The sequence below is a fragment of the Miniopterus schreibersii genome, assembly GCF_964146895.1.
Source record: "Miniopterus schreibersii genome assembly, chromosome: 12".
Lineage (NCBI taxonomy): Eukaryota > Metazoa > Chordata > Mammalia > Chiroptera > Miniopteridae > Miniopterus > Miniopterus schreibersii.
Window position 1 is genome coordinate 66,456,029 of NC_138112.1, and position 23,171 is coordinate 66,479,199.

Sequence of the window (23,171 nt, forward strand, 5' to 3'; positions counted from 1 at the left end):
CTAAGTATATGTGTTCTACAACTTTATAAGCAATATAATTATATTTCAGATTAATTCAGGTGCTCAATCTTTGGAAAGTACAAGTGCCCCTATCAAGATGAGTTGGTTAGAAGAATGGCTTGGCCCACAAATTTTACATTGATCGTGTAGAGGTTCAATATTATGCACCTGTAACAACTCAATAGTAACAATAGTGAGGGAAAGTATTGGTGAAAACTACTACAGTGTTCCAGGCACAGTGAAAAGTGTTTAATGTGTATGACTCATTTAATCTCACAAAAATTCTAAGAGGCGAATTTTATTATGATACTTATTTTATGGGCAAGGAAGCCGAAGCACAGCGAAGGTAAGTAATATGCCCAAGGTCACGAACCTTGCAAGGGCAGAGCCATGATATCAACAGACAGTGTGGCTCCAGGGCCCAAGGTCTCAACTCTTATACCAACATCTCTGAAACTTTTGGTCTTGGAACCCCTTTTCTACTCATATTATTGAAGACTCATTACGTAGTACTACAAATAAACCTTTTCTTAACATAACTATATTTTCCAAAATTGAAAACAATTAGTGTGGAGAGTAGCACTGATACATATTTTGCAAATCTCTTTTTATAGATTACTTAACATTCTTTTCTTTGTTTTTTTAGCTTTATTGAGTTATAGTTTGTATACAAAAAATTGCACACGTTTAATGTATGCATCCTTCCGATGGCACGGTAACCAGGATACTAAACACATCCATCAGCTCCAAAAATTTCCTTGTGTTCTTTTGTTGGGTTTTGTTTTTTTGGTAAGGACACAACATGAAATCTATCCTGTTAACATATCTCACAGTGCACAAGACCGTATTATTAACTATAAGTCCTCTGTCGTACAGAAGCTCTCTAGAACTCATCCTCATAACAAAAACTTGATACCCATTGAAAAGCAAATCCCCATGTAACTTTACTCTCCATTCACATCACCTGAGAAACTTTTATAAATCACAACGCACCACATGCTACCCTATACCAATGAAATCAGAATGTGGTAGGAGCGGGCACCAATCTTTTTCAAAGATCTCTAGGTGACTCTGATGCAGAGCAGAGTTTGGGAACCACTGCTTCCCTCTCACTTAATGGAAAATGAGTGGACCCTCTTAACTTCTTTTGTACCCAACCTACTGTGACATCTCATCTGTAGCCTATGGAGAATACCACTGTAAACTCACGGAAAGGGGTAAATAGGCCTTAGTATTATTATGAAAATTGTTTTGAACTCACAGACTCTGCAAGGGTCTCAAGGACTCCAGAAGGTTCCCAGTCCACACTTTGAGGATGGTGCCTTATATTATATTGCATCCACCAACGGAATACCTGCTCAGCATTAGAGCTCTTACCTCCGTCATCTCATTTAACAGTCATGACAGCCCCCTGAGAGGTATGACTGGCCTATGTCATGGTAATGAAAACTGAAACTCATTGTGGTTTTCTGAGACCACAGACGGAGTATTTAGAACCAGGATTTGAAGAAAGATCCCCAACTCCAAATCCCATCATCCCAGCCTTCTTTTGGCATAGAAAACACTTGGCATACTCCAAGAAACTATCAGGCTTGTTTCTGCTATGAGCTGGAAGGAGGCTGGCCTGTAGGTGCATGTAGGCTGGCAGGGGATAGGGGAGTGAGGTTCTGATAAAAAATATTTTTAAATATTTCCTTCCAATGGAGTGAGGTTCTGATTTAAAAATATTTATTTTTAAATATTTCCAGTGGAGCGAGGTTCTGATGAAAAATATTTGGTGGTGGTGAAGTTTGAGATTTATTTAAGGGTGAGAATCTGTCACCTCACGGTTAGGACTTTTAAGTCAGACCTAGTTTTAAATGTCATTTTTGCAATTTAAAGCTGATTGACCTGAACAAATGATTTAACCTTTGTGAGCTTTCAATTCCTAGACTAAAAGGCAATAATAATAGCTCCCTGATGGGTTTACATGAGCCTTAAATGAACCATCTGCACTGGTTTTACCACTGCCTCAAACTTAAAAATCACTTAGGAAATGGTAGGTTTTCTCTTAAATTTATATTTGAGGTTTTCTTGCTTTCCAAAATCACATTTTATCTCTCTCTCTGTGACTTTGGGTCAGTTTCCCTTATTTCCTGAATGTTAGTTTCCACTATTATAAAACAGAATCAAACTATAGTGTTTGTTATATGGACAGTGCTTGGTATATAAATAGGTATTCAACTGATGTTACTTTCCTAACTGTAAAAAATGTAAAGTAGTCCCCCAGGACAAAAAGAGGATCTTGTCAACAGCAAAGCTCTTAAATACTTGAATTTACATTTTCCTGGGTTTTAATTATTTATAAGTATAACATTGGGACTTTCCAACTTGTAACCAAGTTCTATTTGCAACAGGAGAGAAGGGGGTTGGGCAGGGGACAGAGAAGTAAAGGGTAAAGGGGGTCAAATATATGGTGATGGGAGAAGATTTGACTGTGGGTGGTGGGCACCCAGTGCAATATACAAACGATGTATCATAGGAATGTGCACTTGAAACCTGTGTGATCATATTAACCCATGTCACCCCAATACATTTAATTTTAAAAAGTACTGGTAGTAAGGTCTTTAGTTTCACCTCTGAGGAACCCTGAATCTCCCTAACCGATTCTCTGAAAGCAAACCCTCCAGCACCAGGTAGTTGGGGTGCCGGCGCTTCCAGCAGCGGAGAGGCTGTGATGACCCCTCGACGGGAGGCAGCGCCCAAGCAGAAGCTTCGTGTCTCAGAGGACACAGCGCTCAGGAAAGCTGGCCCTGCCCGCGGGGGCCGTAGAGGCCTGCTGTAATACATCGTAAGGCATCGCGAAGGCAGGAACTGCACTGCGAGATGTACTTTTCATAAGAGAGGCGAAATGTTTCCAGGATAAAAATAAACAGGGGTGTTAGGAGGTGGGGCAATAAAAGGAAGAGAAATTCTTATCAGGCAAATGTTAAAAGTTGAGTTGATGAACTTCTATGTAGAGTTGAAGGAAGATCATTATATGAAAGTAAGAAGGCCACTGGACAGTAACAAGAGGTTTAATTCAGAGAAAAAAAAATTCTAAATGTGTAATAGATCTCATAAAATATCTTCAAATGTAACAGAAAAAAAATAATGGAACAAATGAAGTGCTACCGACAAACCCAAACTGTAGTGGGGATTTCAACCTACTCAAGCACCAAAAGGTGAATCTAGCCAAACCAGCAAAAGCTAGTGAAAGTTTACTTATGTATATAAATTCAAATTCAAGTTTAGTCAGGAGCAATCACACATAGAGCCACCTAAGTGATCTCACTTGGCCATACACACACACACACAAACAGACTAGGGCGGGTGCGGGGAGGGGAGAGAGTAACCAAAGAATTTATATGAGTATATGCACAACCCAAGGACACGGACAATGGTGGGGGGAGGGCCTGGGGAGGGGGGGGTGGGACAGGGTGGAACGGGGCATTGGGGAGAAAAAGGGACATCTGTAACATTTTAAACAAAAATAAATTATTTTTTTAAAAAATATATCTTTATTGATTTCAGAGAGAGGAAAGGAGAGGGAGAGAAACATCAATGATGAGAGAGTCATTGATCGAGCCCACAACCCGGGCATGTGCCCTGACCGGGAATCGAACCCCGATCGCCTGGATCCTAGGCCGACGCTCAACCGCTGAGCCACGCCCGGCCGGGCAACAAAAATAAAATTTAAAAAAAAAACAGAGTAGCCAACACCCCAAGACAGACTTCGGGAAATGGGGCCTACACAGAGACAAGGGTATGAAGAATCAGGTGTGCAGCCCCAATTCGAGCCTCCCTGATGCCAGATATTTGCCAAGTCTGGCCCCACTCCCGTGCTCACGAAAATGAAGGCGCACCCTTCCAGCCACCCAACACCCTGGACCCCAACCTTGGGCCTCCCAGTCATCCGCAGCTCAGGCTCTGTGAAATTACCGTCCCTGTCGCCAACCGTTCAAGCACTGGAGCAGATACTCATAGGCCCACCCCCAGAATGTTAAATGGATGGCAGGGCCTGTGTTTCCTCTGCACCCTATGGCTTTTGTGATAGGTGACCACATGGCTTACCTGTGTCCTTGATGGCAGTAAGTTCTCCATTCAAATGGCAGCCTTTGCCACTGATGAACTGCTCCAGTGGCGGGGAGATGGCATTTTTAAATTTTTTAATTTATTGGGGTGATTTTGGTTAATAAGATTGATCCCAAAGGTAAGGGAAGTAAAGGCGAAAAGAAATGAATGAGATGATATTTTTTAAATGTTGCATTAAAAGCAGCCTCTCTAGACCTACTATTACCCATTGGTTCTAACCCTTTGATTCCAAACCATCCTAAAGAAAAGAGACAAAGGGACAAAAAGGGAAGAGAAGGGAGAGACTAGATATGAATTAACCTCAGATTCAGCAACAGAGCTGCCATATTTCGGCCCTTTAGATTAGGCATACAATTACCTAACTACAGCCCTGAGTCTCTAATGAAATTAAGAAATGGACAAAGAAATTTAAAAATAGTGAAAAATCCAGCATATGAACACACAGTAGTCCCCAATATCCATGGGGGATATATTCGAAGACCCCCAGTAGATGCCTGAAACCACAGATAGTGTGTCCCAAAAAATTATACACACTTTAACAGCTGATAGCTCAACTTTGAAAATGAAATGCACTTTAATATACGCTGCCTTTATAATTATTCAGAGTGTGTGTATACATTTTGGGGGGACATCTTATATATTATGTTTTTTCCTATACATACATAACACTTCCCGGCCTCTCTTTGGCATATCCAAGTTGCCAGCATCACTACTCTTGTGCTTTGGAGCCACTACTAAGTAAAATAAAAGTTAGTTGAACACAAACACTGAGATACCACCACAGTTGATCTGATAACATAGACGGCTACCAAGTGACCAGTGACCAGTGAGCAGGGGCATATAAAGTGTGGAGATGCTGAACAAAGGGATGATTCACGTCTCTGAGCAGGACAGTGTCAGATTTTATCACACTGCTCAGAATGGCATGCAATTTAAAACTTATAATTTGTTTATTTCTGGAATTTTTCATTTAATACTTTCAGACCATGATTGACTGCGGGTAACTGAAACCCCAGAAAGTGAAACCACAAATAAGGGGGGACTGCTGTAAAGGCTGTATATAGTGGGCCAGGGGGTACAGTATCTTGGGCAAAGCTTTCTTTGATTCATCTCCGAAATGTTGGCACTCTCCTGGCCACCAGCTTCCTCCATTCCCTCACTTGACTTGGCACTGGGCTTGATAGTCACAGCGCCAGCCCAAAATGAAGAGACGGGACCCAAGGGAACTGAACAGATGGAGGAAATGGTAGAAGTGCTACTTCGATTTATATCCCCAAATATGAAACTCTTATCTCAAGCTCCTGGGAACGTGGTCTAGCACCAGAGTATATTTTTAGGCCATTTCTACTAAATCTGGCACAAGACATATGTGGTCCCACTAGAACCCTAAGTGTAGGTCAGTGAGACAATATATGGAGATGGACACACAGACTGTCCCAATGTACGAGCTTAATGATTCTTGACTGTCTCTGCATGGATGCCTCCTTCCCACCTACTCACTCCTAAAAGTGAAGTAAAGAGGTAAAAGTCCTTACAGCCCATCTTTGCAGAATTTCTAGAGCCCTTCTTGCCCTTGGGGACCCACGATCCACACCTGCTTGCAGGGTGGGGGCTGCCAAGTTCTTCTAATTAAGGTAGTGTAAAGTACGCCATGCGGTCCCCTGGGGTCTTTTTCAAGAAGTGAAACCTCCTGGTAAGGCAGAAACTTTTTTGTATATCCTTCAGCTTTGGTAAGTGTGTATTAAACCCAAGTAATTGGGGCGATGCCCAAGGTAGCAGAAGCCACCGACTTCCTGTCACCTGGTATCTACCAGAGACCCTGGGCCTTGTCGATCTCACTCATCCCCGTGTACTTGAGAAAGCAGCAGCCAAGTGCACTCAGCAGCAAGCAGCAAATCAGCCCTTGAGCCCTAAGGCCTTGGAGACTCAGGTAAGGAATCCATTGACTTGTTTCAGTGACTAAAAGGGAGGGACGGATAACGTCTAGGGTGGTTTCGGAGACTGGAGATTTGGGGCTTTAATTCAAGGCCTCCCTGGTCAAGTTTTCTGATAGTGCCATGATTTGAGGAGGGGATGATGTCAAGGCTTGCTGCCCACCCACTCTCTTAATCTGTCTGTCTGTCTGTCTCTCCCCCCCCCCAACTTTGAGTTATGCTAAAAAATAGCGGACTGCAGCGTGTGGATTAAAGCACGGTTGCCAACCTGCTGGGCTCGAACCTGCACGCTACCATTTACAAGCCATATAATGTCAGGCCAAGTTACTACATCATTAAGACTAAATGAGCTAAAATCCTGAAACTCTTAGAACCCGTTGGCTGGTACCAAACAAGAATATAACCAGTTGTGGCTATAATGAAAATAACTATTCCTCTCGTTTAAAAGTTTTTTCTCTCCAAAGATAACCCGCTAAATGTAAATATCCCTAGACACTGTTAAGCCTCATAGGCTAACATTTCTGGAGGGGGCTGGTGGACACCAAAAGGAGCCGAAAATCCTGCCTCAGATCCCTCACAGAAACTTAGAGAGCGGACACTGGAGGCGAGAGGAAGCTCTAACGAAGGGGAACAAAAATCATGTTAGCGATGTCATAACTGTCTCTAAAGCCAGTATATAATGTGACTCCTGTGCCCTGGTTCCCGTAAGACGGCTTCACCTCACTGATCCCACTACTTTTTTGTCCGCTGTCCTGCGCGTTCCATAAACCTGCTCCGAGGACGCAGTTCAGTTTAGCGTTCCCTGTGACATTTACTGAGCTCAAAGTGCAGAGAAAACGAGTTCTCTGCGTAGCCCTAGTAGGACATTTCCTTGCGGGATTTACTACACCCCATTAGAGAAGCTGCAATATGCAGAGGAAGAAAACTGTCGGTGACGAGTCAGAAAGGCCAAGAGCTGTGGCTTTGGAAGAGAAGTTGCGGCCATAGAAGAGCAGGGACAGCCTCGGGTGGTGTGCATGTCTCGTGGGGAGTTTGACCGAAAAGGAAGGGGCAGGAGGGGCATTTCGAGGAGGGGATTCGAAGGAGAGAGCAGGAGGCATGTGCAGACCCGGTAAAGCTGGACTCGAAGGCTCCTCCGCAGGCAACGCCAGGTGGCAGCGAGAGCTCCAGCTCGGGAAGCCACGACTTAGGTAGCGATTTAGGGCTGATCGCGGCCTCACATTTCTGGAGGGAGTCGGCGGACACCAAAATGAGCCCCAAATCCTGCCTCAGATCCATCACAGAAGGGTGGAGGGAGGGTGGGTTAAAAAAGAGAAAGACTGAAGGCAGAGAAGCAAGACTTCTGTGCTTAAGCCAAGGGAGGAAGTGAGAATTGAATGCATGAGGTGACAGTGGAAGTAGAACAAATGTTCACCTGCCAGATAAGGTGCATCACAGAGGCCCATCCGGCAGGGCCGGGCCACGAGTGAGCGTGGGAGACAAAGGAGCGAGGGACAGGCGGCTCCAGCTTGGCAAGCCTGGGCCACAGGGGAGCAGAAGTAAAGCGGCCTGAGGGGCGACGCCTGAAGGAGGGCCGGGGCTGTGCAGCGGGTCCCTGAAGGCGCAGTTCCAGCTGAGTGGCCACAGCCGCAGCGAAGCCTGAAGAGTGAGGAGGGGAGGGAGTGGGGGGGAGGAACCGCAGCCTTGAAGAAGCCCTGGGTAAGGGCAGGGGACGCTGGCAGTGACGGGGACACTGCTGGATTAAAGGAAGGGGCTCGGGTTGGGGGACACCGTGGCACATTTTAATCATTAAAAAAAAAAAGGTCTGGTAATTACAATTATTCTTTGACTGTTAAGTCTTTTATAAATTGCAAGGTATCTCATGTTCTCAAAACAGTACTTTGGATAGAGGGATCTCAAGAGTAGCAAGCCGCGGAGCGGGGACTCGCTGGCACAGGGCGCAGGCTTCCCGGGAGGGCAGCGACTTGGTGGAAGGGGACAGGCCGGGCGTGGGAAGAGGGACAGTCCCCCCAGGGTGCACAGGGGGCCGCGAAGCATAAACCGCAAAAGCACTGTGCGTGGCAAAGGAGGAAGTCGAGGTAACCAAGGGGGACAGTAAGGGAACAGCAGCTTTGGACTTCACAGTAAGGGATGGAATTTCTGGGCCCACGAGTCATAACTCAGACCCAGACCCGTGAAGGCCGCGAGCCCGTCTGCAGCGGACGGACAGGGACAGCGGGCCTTTCAGGATCAGAAGGCATTTGCAGGCCCTGCTGTCATAGAATGGGGCAGTGTCCGGTAAACTGAGTCCCGGTTCTAATATGGCTTAGTGAAAATAGGATCCTGTTGTTACCGCATTTTGACCAATGTGGTCAGTAACCCCGACTAAAGTACCAACGAGTCTTTGGGCATAATTATTTAGGTGATTGTGAACAATTTTTTTTTTTGGAGGGGGCTAAGGCAAAGCTTCAGGAATCTACAATATCCTTAGGAGTATGTGGTTTAGTTTTATATACTCCCATAGGATGAAACTTTTCATTACCCAGTCAGTCTATAATGCCCTAGCATATTATATATATGTATATATATATATATACACACATATATATGTGTGTGTGTGTGTATATGAGATTATTTGCATAAGACATGGAGTAGCATACAGAAACAGGTATGTTTGTGTTTATAAACTACCATTTTACAGTAATATTTATTGAAGATTTTGTATTAATTTACATAGCGAGACATCATTTTAACACAGAAAATCATTCCCCCAATAGTCATTACTGCCATTAGCCACTGTCATTAGCTTGAGTAGAACTTGTTTACAGAAATGGTTTATCTCACCAATAACACAGGCACAGCCTTAGGCAGTTGAAAAATATGGAGAAATTAAAAGCAACAGTAGCCCAATCATCTAGATAATTGATGACCTTTGCTCTTACAGTCATCCTCACTAAAATTAGCCCTCTGGAGAGGAGGGCGGTGACTCCCAGCTCATCCCACACTTGCCACGGGAAAGTGAACCTCTCGGTACCTCCATGTCCTCATCTGCAGAAAGATGAAATGCCTGCTTAGTACAGAGGGGGTTGGGAGAGCTGGAACTAGATGCATATACACCATCCCTGGCACATAGCAAGTGCTCAGTGAACAATTCTATGTGGCCTAGCTTGAGGTACAGCAGAAAGAGGACCAGCCTCAGGGCCATGGTGACTGCCTTCCCGTTTGGCTCGGTCACCGAGCGCAAGGTCTTTGGTAAGGCATGTCCCATCCCTGGGCCGCAGCTTCCTCACTAGTCAAATGAACAGAATGGTTTCTGAGGTTCCCCTGACAAGCTCTAAAAACCCTGCCTGGTGACCAGAATCCGTTTGTAAACTCCCTAGTAGGCTACATTAATATATTCCTTTTGCTTGGTGGTCTTTTGGGGTGGTTTGTGGTACAAAGCAGATCCCCAAGACCACATGACAACTGATCATCTAGGGCTTGGGCAAAATCAAGTGCAAAGCACTCACTCAAAGCCGCCTCTCTTCCCTCCAGCCCAGACGCTCTGTTTTCAACTCATTTAGAGTCACCCATCTATTTGAAGGAGAAGGAAAAGGCTCGTTAGTAAAAGAGACTGAATTCCTATTCCCCACAGGCGACAAAGCAGCCTGGTGCCATAGGTACCTCCCTGGATACGTCAAGTCCTCATCTTAAACCTCCACTGGTCCTGAAACTTTGAATAAGTTACGTAACTTTTCTATGCCCTTGCTACCTTCTGTACGAAACAGGGACAGTGACTCATCCCTAGGCTACTCTGTGAGGCTCCAATGAGATGCCAGATGTGAAATCTCTTTGTCACTATACAGTAGGTACAAAAGTGAGGCCCGGGAGACTCCCAATCACCTGTCCCATGTCACACCTGCTGTTGCCCAGCTCTGTGTGACTTCAGTAAAATATCCAAGGTAGAGAGGCAGCCTTGGTCTCCACCAACTTCCAGTCAATAAAGGCAAGAACAAAGGCATGTCCCCAAAGAGAGCTTTCCAGGGCCCAGGAAAGATCCAATACAATTCAAGTAAGTTACGGACATTTAACAAATGATTACCAAAGGGAAGCCCAAGGTGAAAAAAGCTGAGCAGTCTTAAAATATTAGAGCTGGGCCGGCCAGTGTGGCTCAGTGGTTGAGCATCGACCTAGGATCCAGGAGATCGTAGTTTGATTCCCGGTCAGGGCTCATGCCCGGGTTGCGGGCTTGATCCCCAGTCAGGGGCGTGCAGGAGGCAGCTGATCAATGACTCTCTCATCAGTGATGTTTCTCTCTCTCTCTCTCACTCTCCCTTCCTCTCTCTGAAATCAATAAAGATATATTTTTAAAAAATAAAATAAAATATTAGAGCTGGGAAGGACCTTGGTAATAATCACTGTCTAACTTCAGAAATAATTAACTCTAAGAACAAATAGTATTTACTACTTTCTCCGGGTACTAGGCACTTTCACATGTTAACTTACTTATTTCTCATAAATACCTGTGAAAGGGGTATTGTGCTTATTTTTCAGATGGAAAGAATAGAAACTAATGCTCATAAAGGTAATAATACTAAAACAAGAACAGCAACCAAGACAGCTAATAATTATTCAGACATGGGTGCATTACATACATTTTCTCCTTCAATCATATTTACTAAGAAACCACTAAGATACTGGGTAAGAGAGATGAAGGCCTCTGCTTTGATGGAACTTATATTCTAGTGGGGAGATTCAGAGCATAAGTAAGCAAGCAAGTAGTCAAGGTAACTACCCCCAGGGATAAGTGTCTGAAGCAAATACAATGGGGCGCTGAGGGAGAGAGTAACTGGGAGGATGCATTGGGATTGAGGGTTCAGGGAAGGCTTCCCTGAGGATCTGACATTTGAGCTCCACCTGAGCAGAAAGACACCAACCACCCACAGATCATCAGACCATTTAAGCCTTATAGCAACCCTGTGAGATAAGAATTATTATTTTCCCCATGTTACAGTTGAACTTGAGGCTCAGAGACTTTTAAAAAAACTTGCCCAAAGTTTCATGGCAAATATAAGAATCATGATTAAAACCTAGGCAACTTGAGTGAGGAGGCCGTGGTCTTACATATAACCTTAGAGAGCTTCCTGGAAGTGATAAACTGAAGGTCACAGAGAAGTGGCAGGGGGCAGACTCCAGTTGGTCCCTCCTGGCTCTAAGGGCAGTCACCATCATACTCTGTCACGAGGCCGCTGGTCCATCACAACAGACAAAAGTAGGTAAGCAAAGGGACAAGAGCAAGTCAGTCCAAAATGCATTTTCCAATATTAAAGCGTAAGAAAAGCACCCAGGGCTGAGAGACAAACAGGACATGCAGATATATGAGCATGTTCTCTACAAAGATAAATTATGCCCCAAACGTAGTTGTCAAGAATACCGGCAGCGACCCCTGGGCACATATGTCCTGGCCTGAGATGCTCCCTCCAAACCCTGTCTTAGAACACAGCCTTGCCTCAGATCCAAAGTCACAAGGAAGAGGCCAGGTGTACCCCCAACGACACCCATGGAAAGAATTCAGAAAAAAACAGTATGCAGGTTGAATGACACAAGATAAAAGACTACTGAAATCCTGTTCTCTTCTCATTTTATTATTTTATTTTTTAGGAGTATTGCAGTTGAAATGATGACACCCAGAAATTCAATGAGTGGAGCTTTCCCAGCAGATCCTATGAAAGGCCCTGTGGCCATGCAACCTGTTAAAAGACCGATTCCCAGGAAGATGTCTCCTGTGGTGGGCCCCACACAAAGCTTCTTCATGAGGGAATCCAAGGCTTTGGGGGTGAGTCAGTTGCCCTCCATTCCATACCCTGGGGACTACAGACGCAGATGCTGTAGGCCAGGTACAGGACTCAGTCCAATTTGAAGGTATCTGATCCAACCTGAGGCGTTCTTTAGGTCTAAAACGGTGGGTCAAATCAGGGACATACAGAGACGTTATCACAGTGATCTATGTCCCCTTTTGATTCTGAGGTTTGCGCATTTAGGGATCTCCCATTCCAGTTGGTCACCAGCATCCCACGCATACCTGCCTTGGAAATGTCCCGGGTGGTGGGGAAAATGAATCCGAACAAGACGTGTGCCTTGGCATCTTCACCACTTCCTTTGGGCACTTTGAACAGGCCCAAGCCAGGGCCTGCAGCCTCACCTTTGCCTTCTGACTTGAAGGTGATTTGGGTTCACCCATCAGTGCCCCTGCTTCCTCCCAGGCGGTCCAGATCATGAACGGGCTCTTCCACATCGCCCTCGGCGGCCTCCTGATGATCCACATGGAGGTCTATGTGCCCATCTGTGTGACTGTGTGGTACCCTCTCTGGGGAGGCGTTATGGTGAGTAAGAATCCACAGCCGTCTGGGGAGCGATGCAGGCAAAAATGTTAAAAAACTCCACAGCAATATGCCAGATTATTTCTGTGTTGAGGAGAGTTGAGTGGGAAATAGGTTGTGTGGTTAGAATAACTGAGAGGAAGGACAGCTGACTAACCTGGGTGTGAGTGCCCGGCTGAGGGTTCGCCTTCGTGCTTCACAGGGGTCAGGGTACAGTGCCCCCCGTGAGCCTACACGGGGAAGGAGGGTCGTTCAAGGCATGACCTCTCCAAAGACAATGGGGGGCAGTGGTGTTTATATCACCTTGTATTTTTCTAGTTGCTGTGATAAAGATGAGCCCAAGGTTGAAAATTTCAGAACAAGGGGAGAGGGATTAGAGTAAGAATTTTCTCCATTTTTACAGCTTGAAAATGAGAAATAATCATCACCACTTCCTGCAGCAGCCAACATTTTAATGGGGTGCTTGTGACATTCAGGCCGAATATTTCCTGCATTGGTTCATTCTTCATTGACATCAGTCAGATAAATCCTTGGGAACTACAAAGCAATTCTACAAAAAAAAAAAAAAAAAAATTGTAAAGAAAGAAAACAAAACAGTGTGACTATTAATGGACATGGCAATGTGAATTCTGCCTCTTTAATTTTATTACATTCCTAGTCACAGCTCTCCAGTTGGTTGAATAAAAGGCGCGGATTGAATGTACTTGAACCTGAGTAACAGAGAAATATGACCACTGAAAAAGAAATAAATCCGATAAAAACGGCTGGGTAGTTTAGCACAAGTGGTTGAAAGTGTGGATAGCTTTTCTGCAACCATTTCTCAGTGTTAAAAAGTAACCTCCCTCTCTGCCCCCCCCCCACTCTCCCATCTCCCCCCCCCCCTTCACAGTACATCATTTCTGGATCACTCCTGGCAGCAGCCGAGACAAACTCCAGGAAGAGTTTGGCAAGTAATCGTATGCTCTCTCTACACATCAGGGAAATATTAATTTCTCAGTTAAAAACAAGGACTCTTAAAAAACCTTTGGAATCACAGTAGTACTGAGTTCCCTCGTCCCTAAAAAGCAAAAAATCCTCTTCAATGCTGTTAGGATTTTATTTAAGAAAAAACTTGGAAGTGAGATCTACCTGAAATGCATCCATGGAAACAGAATTAAAGGTCTGACACACTGGGTTTTGGGGGGAAAACTGTTATGAAGATTTTTTTATTCTCCAAATTCAGCCGGTCCTATGACTTGCCATCCGCAGGTCATATAGTCAGGGAGGAAGTATGTGTGTCTTACCCATCAATAATCTCGTATCCTTATGGTACTTGTCACATTATTTTCCTGCCTTGGCCTTTTACTGTCCTTGCCCACTGACATCCTCTGACCTACGCTACCAGAGGCACCAGCCCCAATGGCATTTTGAAAGACAGCCGACTGGGTCCGATTGCCACTGATGCCGGTAGGGAGCAGGAGGTGTTACTCTTGCTGCCGTTTGTCCCCCTGATGGTCCAGGCCCAGAGGGTTCTGTCTGTCTACCCACAATACCGTCCCGCTTCACTGAGACGGAGGAACCTCCTCTTCTCTCCTCAACCCTTTTACACGGCCAGATATGGTCTGAATACTATTTATCTTCATTTACCCAACAAATATTTATTAAATGCCTACTAGGATGGTGACAGTGGCAGTGAAAGGAAGTGCAAGGGGGCAATTTATAAGAATGATTAATCCTATAATTTTTTCTTGATAAACTGATCGGATGGCGATGGCATAAAATGAGATGGGGAAGACTGAGAAAGAAGCAAGATTGCGAGGTGGAGGTTTTTATTTGACAGTGACAGACTAAAAGCTGAGAGGCGTGTGGAGGGGATGATCTCGGTGTAGTGCCTCTTAAGAGGCATGAGGCCTGGGATACCGCCCTGGCTTAAGTTCTCCAAATGGAAACCCAACCGCATTAATGACTCTGCATGTCTCCGTTTCAGGTCAAAGGAAAAATGATCATGAACTCATTGAGCCTCTTTGCTGCCATTTCTGGAATAATTCTTTTGATCATGGACATATTTAATATTACAGTTTCCCATTTTTTTAAAATGGAGAGTCCAAACTTCATTAACACTCCCGTGCTATCTATTAACATACACAACTGTGAGCCAGCTAACCCTGCTGAGAAAAACTCTTTATATCTACAATATTGTTACAGAATTCGATCTGTATTCTTGGTAAGTGTGAAATCTGATTTCTTTTCAGAGAGGAAGTGTGGCATTTCTATTATGAGCATCAACTCTAGATCCAGGCTGTCTGTGTCTGGGACTTATTGCCTCATGGCTTTGCACAAGAATTTTAACCACACTCTCTCAGTTTTCATTGTGAAATGCTGACTTGTAGGGCTGTTTTGATGGATCAGTCAATGTATGCAAAACTTTTAGAACAGTGTCTGGTACATAGAAAGTGGCATATAAGCGTTTTCTTTAACGTTAATATTAATTTTATTAGTGGTATTAGTATTTATTATTATTATTAAGATGAACATTGAAGAACTACTTGTTATAAATATCTTTTGCCTCAAGGAGTTTTTAGTGCAGAGTTTGAAGGGGAAAAGATGCATACCCCAAGTGTAAAGAGGTTTCCTTGGTGTGATACCCCAAAATAAAGCTGGATGCAACTAATTTGGGGCTCAGTAATTACTCTTTCCTCATGAATTTCCTCATAGTATTTCCTACACAGAACTGATTTTTCAACTAAGTATTACTCTTTTACTTTCTATCAGCAACACTGTTAACTATTTGTTGTGTGCCAGGAATTGTACTAAGGCTTAGGGTTATAAAGATATTCGTGTGTTTTTTCACTATTTTTTATTAAAAATTTTGCTGTTGACATTATTGCAGGTGTCCCCTTTCCCCCCATTTGCTCACCTCCACTCCCTCACGCCTCCCCCTCCCTTGGCCTTCAACAAACTATTGTCTGTGTTCATGGGGTGTGCATATATGTTCTTTAGCTAATCCCTTCACCTTTTTTATCCAGTCACCTCCATCCACCTGGGCACTGGCCAGTCTGTTGCATGTGTCCATGGTGTCCATGCTTACGGTTCCATTTTGTTGGTCAGTTTATTTTGTTCATTAGATTCCACATACTAGTGGCATCATACGGTATTTGTCTTTCTCTGACTGGCTTATTACGCTTAGCGTAATACTCTCCAGGTCCCTCTGTGCTGTCGCAAAGGGTAAGAGCTCCTCTTTTTTTTATGGCTGTGTAGTATTCCATGGTGTGAATGTACCGTGGCTTTTTTATGCACTCATCTGCTGATGGGTGCTTGGGCTGTTTCCAGATTTTGGCTATAAAGATACTAGTAATTCTTACAGTTAGTCATTACTCACCTAAATAATTGATCTTTTAATCATTTAATTTTAGTCGACAGTCATTGATTGAGCACAAACCGTATTCTTACTTTTTTTTATTATTACATTTTCACCCTCACTTTTCTGTTCTTCTTCAGAGTCTTTTCACTGCGATGCTGATCTTTGCCTTCTTCCAGAAACTTGTGGCAGCTGGCACTGTTGAGAGTGAATGGAAAAAACTGTGCTCCAAACCCAAAGCTGTAAGTAGTAGCCACTCTGTCCCAACCTCCCTCTAGGAAAACCATGACTTACCCTAAAAAAAAGACCCTTTAAAGAGAATGTAATCCAATGAGACTTTGAGCCCGGGAGCTCCATCGAAAATGGCCTTGGCATATTTATGGAAAGTAGAAAATACCAATACTGAGGGAAAATGTCTTGAAGTTTGAAATAAATCTAAAGGTTCGACAGGGATACAGTTCTATAATGTGTGCACCCTCTTACTGACCTTGGCTTCTGCTTGGCTTCAGGCATCCAACTTGATTCTATATGTCATGTGTTAAAAAAAAGCAGATGGCTGAAGGGTGAGGGCTGATTAAAGCCACCAGTTCTTCTGCTTTATTTCTCATTACCCCCTGCTTCCACCCGCCCCGTACATACCACCTTTTCATCTAACCCCTCTTCCAGAGCAGTAGGTTCAGAGACGCTGAACACCTGGGAGACAGCAACACCCCTTCCCAGCTGCTTCGCAACACCCCTTCCCAGCTGCTTCGAAGCCAGGCTCAGAACGGAGTTTAGGAATCAGCACTCATCCCTTCATTTTGCCAATGAGAAAAGTAGGATTAGAAGAAAACAATTTCCCCAAAATTACCCCCGATAGAGGCAAATCAAAGCAAACACTGGAATCCCTCTGCTATTAGGGTGTTCTGTCCCAAATACTGTGTGGTCATTCCAGGAAAAGTGGCAAAAACTGCTGGCCTTGAGGATGAGTCTTTTTTTTTTTTAATGTTTTAATTTACCTTTATTGTTGAAAGTATTACAGACATCCCCCACCCAGGTCCCCTCCACCACGCAGCCCCCCAGACCTTCACCACATTACGGTCTGTGTCGCGGGTTACGTGCGCGCACGTAAGTGAGGATGAGTCGCGGTGTGTGTTTTTTCTCTCTTTTAATTTTTTTGTTTGTTTGTTTAAAATATTAGAGATGCCCCTTTTCTCCCCAGGGACCCACCCCACCCGCCCCCAGGGCCGAGCCTGGCGAAGGGCCCGGAGGAGCGCGCACGCAGCAGCCGCCCGGCCGGGCCCGGCGCGGGGAACGAAGCGCGCGGCGCGCACGGGGCGCACTCGGCGCGCGCGGGGAAGCGCGGGGCGGGGCCAGGCGACGCCGCAGCGCGGGTGTGGTTCTGTGTCCCAGGGCGTGGTCCTCCTGTCGGCCGAAGAGAGGAGGGAGGCGGCGGCGGAGAAGCGGGAGGCGGCGGCGGAGCTGCGCGAGGCGGCGGTGGAGATGCCCGAGGCGGCCGCGCGGCCGCCGAGCGAGGACGACGCTGAGGCCATCCCCATCCTGGAGGAAGAAGAGGAAACGGAGCTGAACTTCCCCGAGCCGCCCCACGACCCGGCACCGTCCCCGACGGAAGGCGACTGCGCCCCTTGACGGCTCGGCGCCGCTGCTTCGTGCCCTTCCTCCCAAGCATTAGTGCCCGCAGCTCCGGAGACGCGCCCCGCGCCCGACGCACCTCGCGCATCCCCCTCGCCCCCTCCCGCACAAGGTGCCCCCCCCCCCCCCCCCCCCCCCGTCTCCTGCAGACGGTGTTTCTTGCTCGGAGCACTTTTCTTACTCTTGCCAGCGGCAGAAGGTGGCTGCTCGCTGGTCTGGCCTCGATGGGCTGCTTGTGTTTCTGCGACTCGCTCTGCGCTTCTCTGTAGGGAGACTGCACCCAACGAAAAAGCTAAAGGACTGCTCCACGCCATCCCCGAACCGTCCCCAATTCCCACCACACCTGCCTTCTGGGCGGGCTCCCTCTGCACCGCTGTGTTCAGGAAAGTAGTAACAATAACAATGAGACGCAACAAGAAGTCTGTTCCACCTGCTTTGCTACGGGGCTGACGCCGGGGCGCATTCTTGGAGCCCCCACGCCCCGTCAGGGGGGCTCTAAGGGCTGACCCCCAACCCTCTCCCTGCACCAGCAGAGTGGGTGCAGATCCATGGGACCTGCCCCAGCTCCTGCTCTGGGCTCGGGGCTGCACTGCCCATTTCCTTTCAGCCTTTGGCCAAGAGGAGAGAGTGAAAGGAGAGCCCCAGGAGCACCCACGCCTCAAATGATAAGCGACACTTGTATTTGCAGAATATCTTCCAGCCAACAAAGTATTTTATCAAACAATTGCATTTGATTGTCCACGATCAGGAAAAAAATTCCTATCCTTATTTTACACATGATTCAAAGGGGCTAAGTAATCTGTAAATAAAGATAATTTCTCAATGGCCACAGCTACTAATTTTGAGAGACTTTTTTATATCCAGATCTTCCTACTCAAATCCTGTAATGTTTCAAATAACCAAACTGTCTACCCAATGCCCACATAAATGATAGAGTTGGGTCAACAGGTTTTTCAGGGACCAGGTCATTACTAACAAATTCCTCACTCTGGGCACTCCAGAATTTCACGGAACTATATGGCAGGCCCACCGGCCTTGAATTAGGAAAGGGAAGAGGGAGGGGCAATGCCAGACTCACGGGAAAACCTTCACAAACGACAATATCTTATTTCTTATTTTCTCCACTTCTGAAATACATGAGGCTTCCCCTCCAAAACCATGGTTTCCTTAAGAATTTAATTTTATTCATTTTTATGACCTCAAATAATTAGTTTTTACTGATCTCAGATAACTCCTTAGAATCCGAGACACTGTCAATATTGACTGCTAGAGAAGAATGAATATCCTTGCTATGATCTGCTCCCCAGTTATCCCTTGGGCAGCTTGTTCATAACAGGGTGATTTGTCCAGGACTGAGAGGTTTCCTGGGAGGCAGAATTTTCAGTGCTAAGACCCAGATAGTCCAAGGCAAACCAGGGTAGTTCATCACCCTCGTTCACAGTAATACATAATTTTACCCACCTGTAACCACTGTATAATATAATCTGCATTTTATACTTAACATCTCATAAATATTTTTCCTTATTGATATATAATTTTCATAACTGTTATTTTTAGTTGCAACTTAACATTTCATTAAATCAATATAGAATTCACCATTCCTCTATAATTGGTACTTAGGGTATTTCCAAATTTTTGTTTTTTGCAAATCACTTTTGGAGCTGCAGGAACCTTGAGCAAAATACATATTTCCTCTTTTCATTATTCAAAATGTGTCTTCAGCCTTCAAACCTTGTGAAAGTCCGTCAGAGGCCCAAATGTAAGAGCTAAAGCTATTAAACTCTTAGAAGAAAACAGGGTGCAAAGTTCAAGACCTTGGATTAGGGAACGGTGTTTTAGGGATGACATCAAAATCATAAGCAAACAAAGAAAAAAAAATTGAATATTGTCAAAATTAAAAACATTTGTGCTTCAGAGGGGAATCTAAAGAAAGTAAAATTACAACCCACATAAGAGGAGAAAATACTTGCAAACTATCTATCTGATAAGGGTCTAGTATTCAGAATGTTTAAAGAAAGTTTACAAATCAACAATAAAAAGATAAGCCAATTAAAAAAAACTTGGCAAAAAGTCTAATTATATATTTCTCCAAATACACAAATGGTCAATAAGCACATGGTGATACTCAATGTCATGAGTCATGAGGGAAATGCAAATCAAAACCACAATGAGACACCACTTCACACTCATGGGGCTGGCTATAATCAAAAAGAAAGTAATGATTGTTGGTGAGGATTTGGAGAAATTGGAACCCTCAGACACTGCTGCTGGTAATGTACGATGCTGTAGCTGCTTTGAGAGATTGTTTGGCAGTTCCTCAAAAAGTTAAACATAAGTTACAGTAAGACCCAGTAGTCCACTAGTAGGTATATATATCCAAGAGAATTGAAAATATATGATCACACAGAATCTTTTATACAAATGTTCATAGCAGTAATATCTGTAACTGCCAAAAAGTGGAAAAAATCCCAAAGTATATCAATTGATGAATAGATAAAACAGTGTGTTATATCCGTATAATGAAAGATTATTAAGCCATCAAAAGGAATGGTGAACCGGTACATGCCATAACTTGGAAGAACCTTGAAAATATCATGTTAAGCACAAGAAGCCAGATACAAAAAGCCATATATTATACAGTTACATTTATATAAAATGACCATAACAGGCAAATTCATAGAAACAGAAAGTGGATTAGTGGTTGCCAGTTGCCAGAGGCTGATGTGGGTAGGAAGGGGAGTGGAGAGTGACTGCTAATTAGCTCGGGTTTCCTTTGGGGATGATGAAAATATTCTGGCATTATGTAATGGTGATCGTTGCCTAACTTTGTTAATGTATTAAAAACACTTTAAAAGGGTGGGTTTTAAGGTGTATGAATCACATTCCAATAAAAATAATTTACAAAGAGCAAACCAATGATATAGGAGTGCCAGGAAAGACTAAATAATAGTAAAATGCTCTAGTGCCTAGCACAACATAATTGCTCAATAATATCACAGGATAGAAGTGAGCTCAATGAAGGCTAAAGTATTAAAAAAAAATCTCATGGAACAGGGGGCATTTGAGTTGAACCTCAGAGAACAGGCAGAAATTATATGGTAAAAGAAAAAGGAAAGAATATTTCAGGTAGGGGCAGCAATACCTATATAGAAGGAAAACAGAAACATTCTAGCTGTGTTCGGGGGCACTACTCACAGAATAACCTGGCAGGATGGAGGTTAAATCAGAGTGTAATCAGACTTCAGGCAGCAGGTAAAGGCTGGGACCACACTATGCAGGGTCTTCAACGCCCACAGCATCTGGTCTCTAATCCATAAACATTAGGGGATCATTGAAGATGCCTGAGTAGGGAAGTAAGAAATTATAATTAACAGCCACAAACCACTTCATTCCACAGTTTCAATTTCAAAATAAAACGAAACTCATACTGAAAAAACTAGTCTAGAAAAAAAAAAGTGAGACAGCAGAAGTAAACAAGAAACTAGATCTGAATTAAAGACTAGAAAGAAGAGGGTTACATTTTAGAGATATTTGAGGGTAGACAGGACTTAATGGATGCGAAGGACTTTATTATAATATAAAGAAGGAAAAAAAGGAAGAAATCAAAGCCATCTCTCGGCTTTGAGTTTGGATAATGGGGGGTGGGGCAGGAGAGATGGGAAGCTGAGAAAGGAGAAGCAGGGGAACTGATCACCAGCTGAGACTGAGCAGGGTCAATAATCTTACACTGTGGACTGAAGATTCATTACGACATGTACTGCGGATATCTGGAGACGAGAGCTGCCAGGGGACAGTGACACTTTGTAAGGAATGACCTCATTTAGCTGTTGGAGAAAGTGAGGTTAGTGAAGATGAAACTGAGGGTGTCTAACGAAGGAGAGGGACTTAGAGGGTGGTCTGTCTTGGAAGCTAAGGAAGGGTGGGTGTCTAAGGGGCAAGGAGGGGGGGGCCGTGTTACTAAGAAACCCCCAAGCATGAGTAGAAGTCACTGGACTGAGTAACTAAGAGTCGCTGCCAGCGTTGGGGGAAACAACTTTAGAAGAGTGCTAACGAGAGCAGACAGACTGCGATTCAATGAAAAGGGAATGTGACGTGAAAACATCTGAGCTGTGAGAGCGGATTCTGCTGCGGGGGTGTTTGGTCCTAAAAGGAAGGAGAGACATGATTCAGGGGTTTGAATGAGAAGCAGGGGAAGGAATTATCCAGCATGGTGGGTGGTCTAAAACCTGCAGGCACAGATGGGAACAAGGCTACAGTCATTTAAGAAATGCAAAGATTTATTGAGCACCCCCCATGGCTTGGTGCTGTTCTAAGTGATGAGTATACAGGGTGGGGCAAAAGTAGATTTACAACTGTGAGTACGAAAGACAGTTTATTCGTGTTAATTACTGTATTATTTTCCATGCCAACAACTGTAAGCCTGCATTTGCCCCAGCATGTAGACAGTGACCGACAGAGGCAGAACCCCTGCCTCTGTGAAGCGGACATCGTTCAGATGCACTGCTCTGCTGTCACTAGTCAAGAGGATGCTGCAAAGTTTGGCCACTTTTGTTCACGTAAGAGCTGGGGTTTGTGGCATCACCTCCAACTTAATGACATTCTAACAACTTACTGACAACTGTGTGCGACTTTTATAACATTCCTGATCATCAAATGTATATGTCCCCAGCTTTGACAGGAACAACCACTACAGTCAATAGGACAGAAACAGATTTGTGGGCTGCAGCATCAATGACAAGAGTGCTATTACTCTGTGAACCAGATGAGATCGAGCAAGAGAGAAGAGGCTGGTCCTGGCCTGGCAAAACGCTCTCACTGAGTCAATAACCCTGACACCATTTTCCATCAGCTTCTGCAGCAAAAGACCTGCCCAGAGATCTATTTGCAATTCTCTATATAGGAAATGAAACCTGTAAAAGTTATGCTTTTGCTTTTTGCAGGAAACAGCTGCAGTGAGCCTAAGCTTATGACAGGAACGATCCAAGTCACAAGGTGGTAGAAAACTTTATTAAAACTGATTATATAAAACTCAAATAATTTTTTTTTCTTTTAAGTAAATGTGAATTAGGTGCATGGTAAAAGAACAAGCTGAGTTGCATCATGGATGTGTCCTTTGCTGACCTTTTGTTTGCCAGTGTGGAATGGCAACAGATTCTTTTCAACACTTTCCCTTTCCTTAGCCCTCTTGAATCTTTTATCATTAGGAAATCTCTGAGATAGACAAATTTGGAAAAGGGTATCACTGGATGGGGGAACAAAGGGAGTAGATTTCAGCTAAATTGGGTTTTATGCACATATTTTAGCATTAAAAGAAGCTAGGATGTACATTTTTTATACCGCTGGTTTTCAGTTACAGCTGGAATCACACTGGAATCACCTGAAGTTTTTAAGACTCCTGACCCCTGCCCGGCCGGGCGTGGCTCAGTGGATGAGCGTCAACCTAGGATCCAGGCGATCAGGGTTCAATTCCAGGTCAGGGCACAGGCCCAGGTTGCCGGTTCGATCCCCAGTCGGGCGTGCAGGAGGCAGCGGATCAATGACTCTCTCATCATTGATGTTTCTCTCTCTCTCTCTCTCTCTCCTTTCCTGTCTCTGAAATCAATAAAGATATATTAAGAAAAAAAAGAAAGAAAAAAAGAAAGAAAAAAAAGACTCCTGACCCCTGAGTGCCAGTCCAGAGATTCTACCCGTTGTCTTAGGTTCAGCTTGGGCATAAGGATTTCTTTAAAAGACTCTCACAGGGACTCTAATATACATCGGTTTGAGGATCACTATTCTAAATACCTTCTGTGAAATCCAAATACTTACAATAAAGTA

The 23,171-nt window shown here is 44.4% G+C and overlaps 1 protein-coding gene across 1 annotated transcript; it reads left to right on the top strand.

Annotated features, from left to right (window-relative positions):
• Window positions 1-5,950: 5,950 nt before the first annotated feature.
• Window positions 5,951-18,182, top strand: LOC308564700 (B-lymphocyte antigen CD20-like). Its single transcript, XM_081153220.1, has 7 exons — window positions 5,951-6,043; window positions 11,667-11,841; window positions 12,269-12,388; window positions 13,275-13,331; window positions 14,352-14,588; window positions 15,863-15,964; window positions 17,115-18,182. Exons 2-7 carry the CDS (start codon window positions 11,683-11,685, stop codon window positions 17,349-17,351), a joined length of 912 nt encoding a protein of 303 aa, XP_081009346.1. The 5' UTR covers window positions 5,951-6,043; window positions 11,667-11,682; the 3' UTR covers window positions 17,352-18,182.
• The last annotated feature ends 4,989 nt before the right edge of the window (window positions 18,183-23,171 follow it).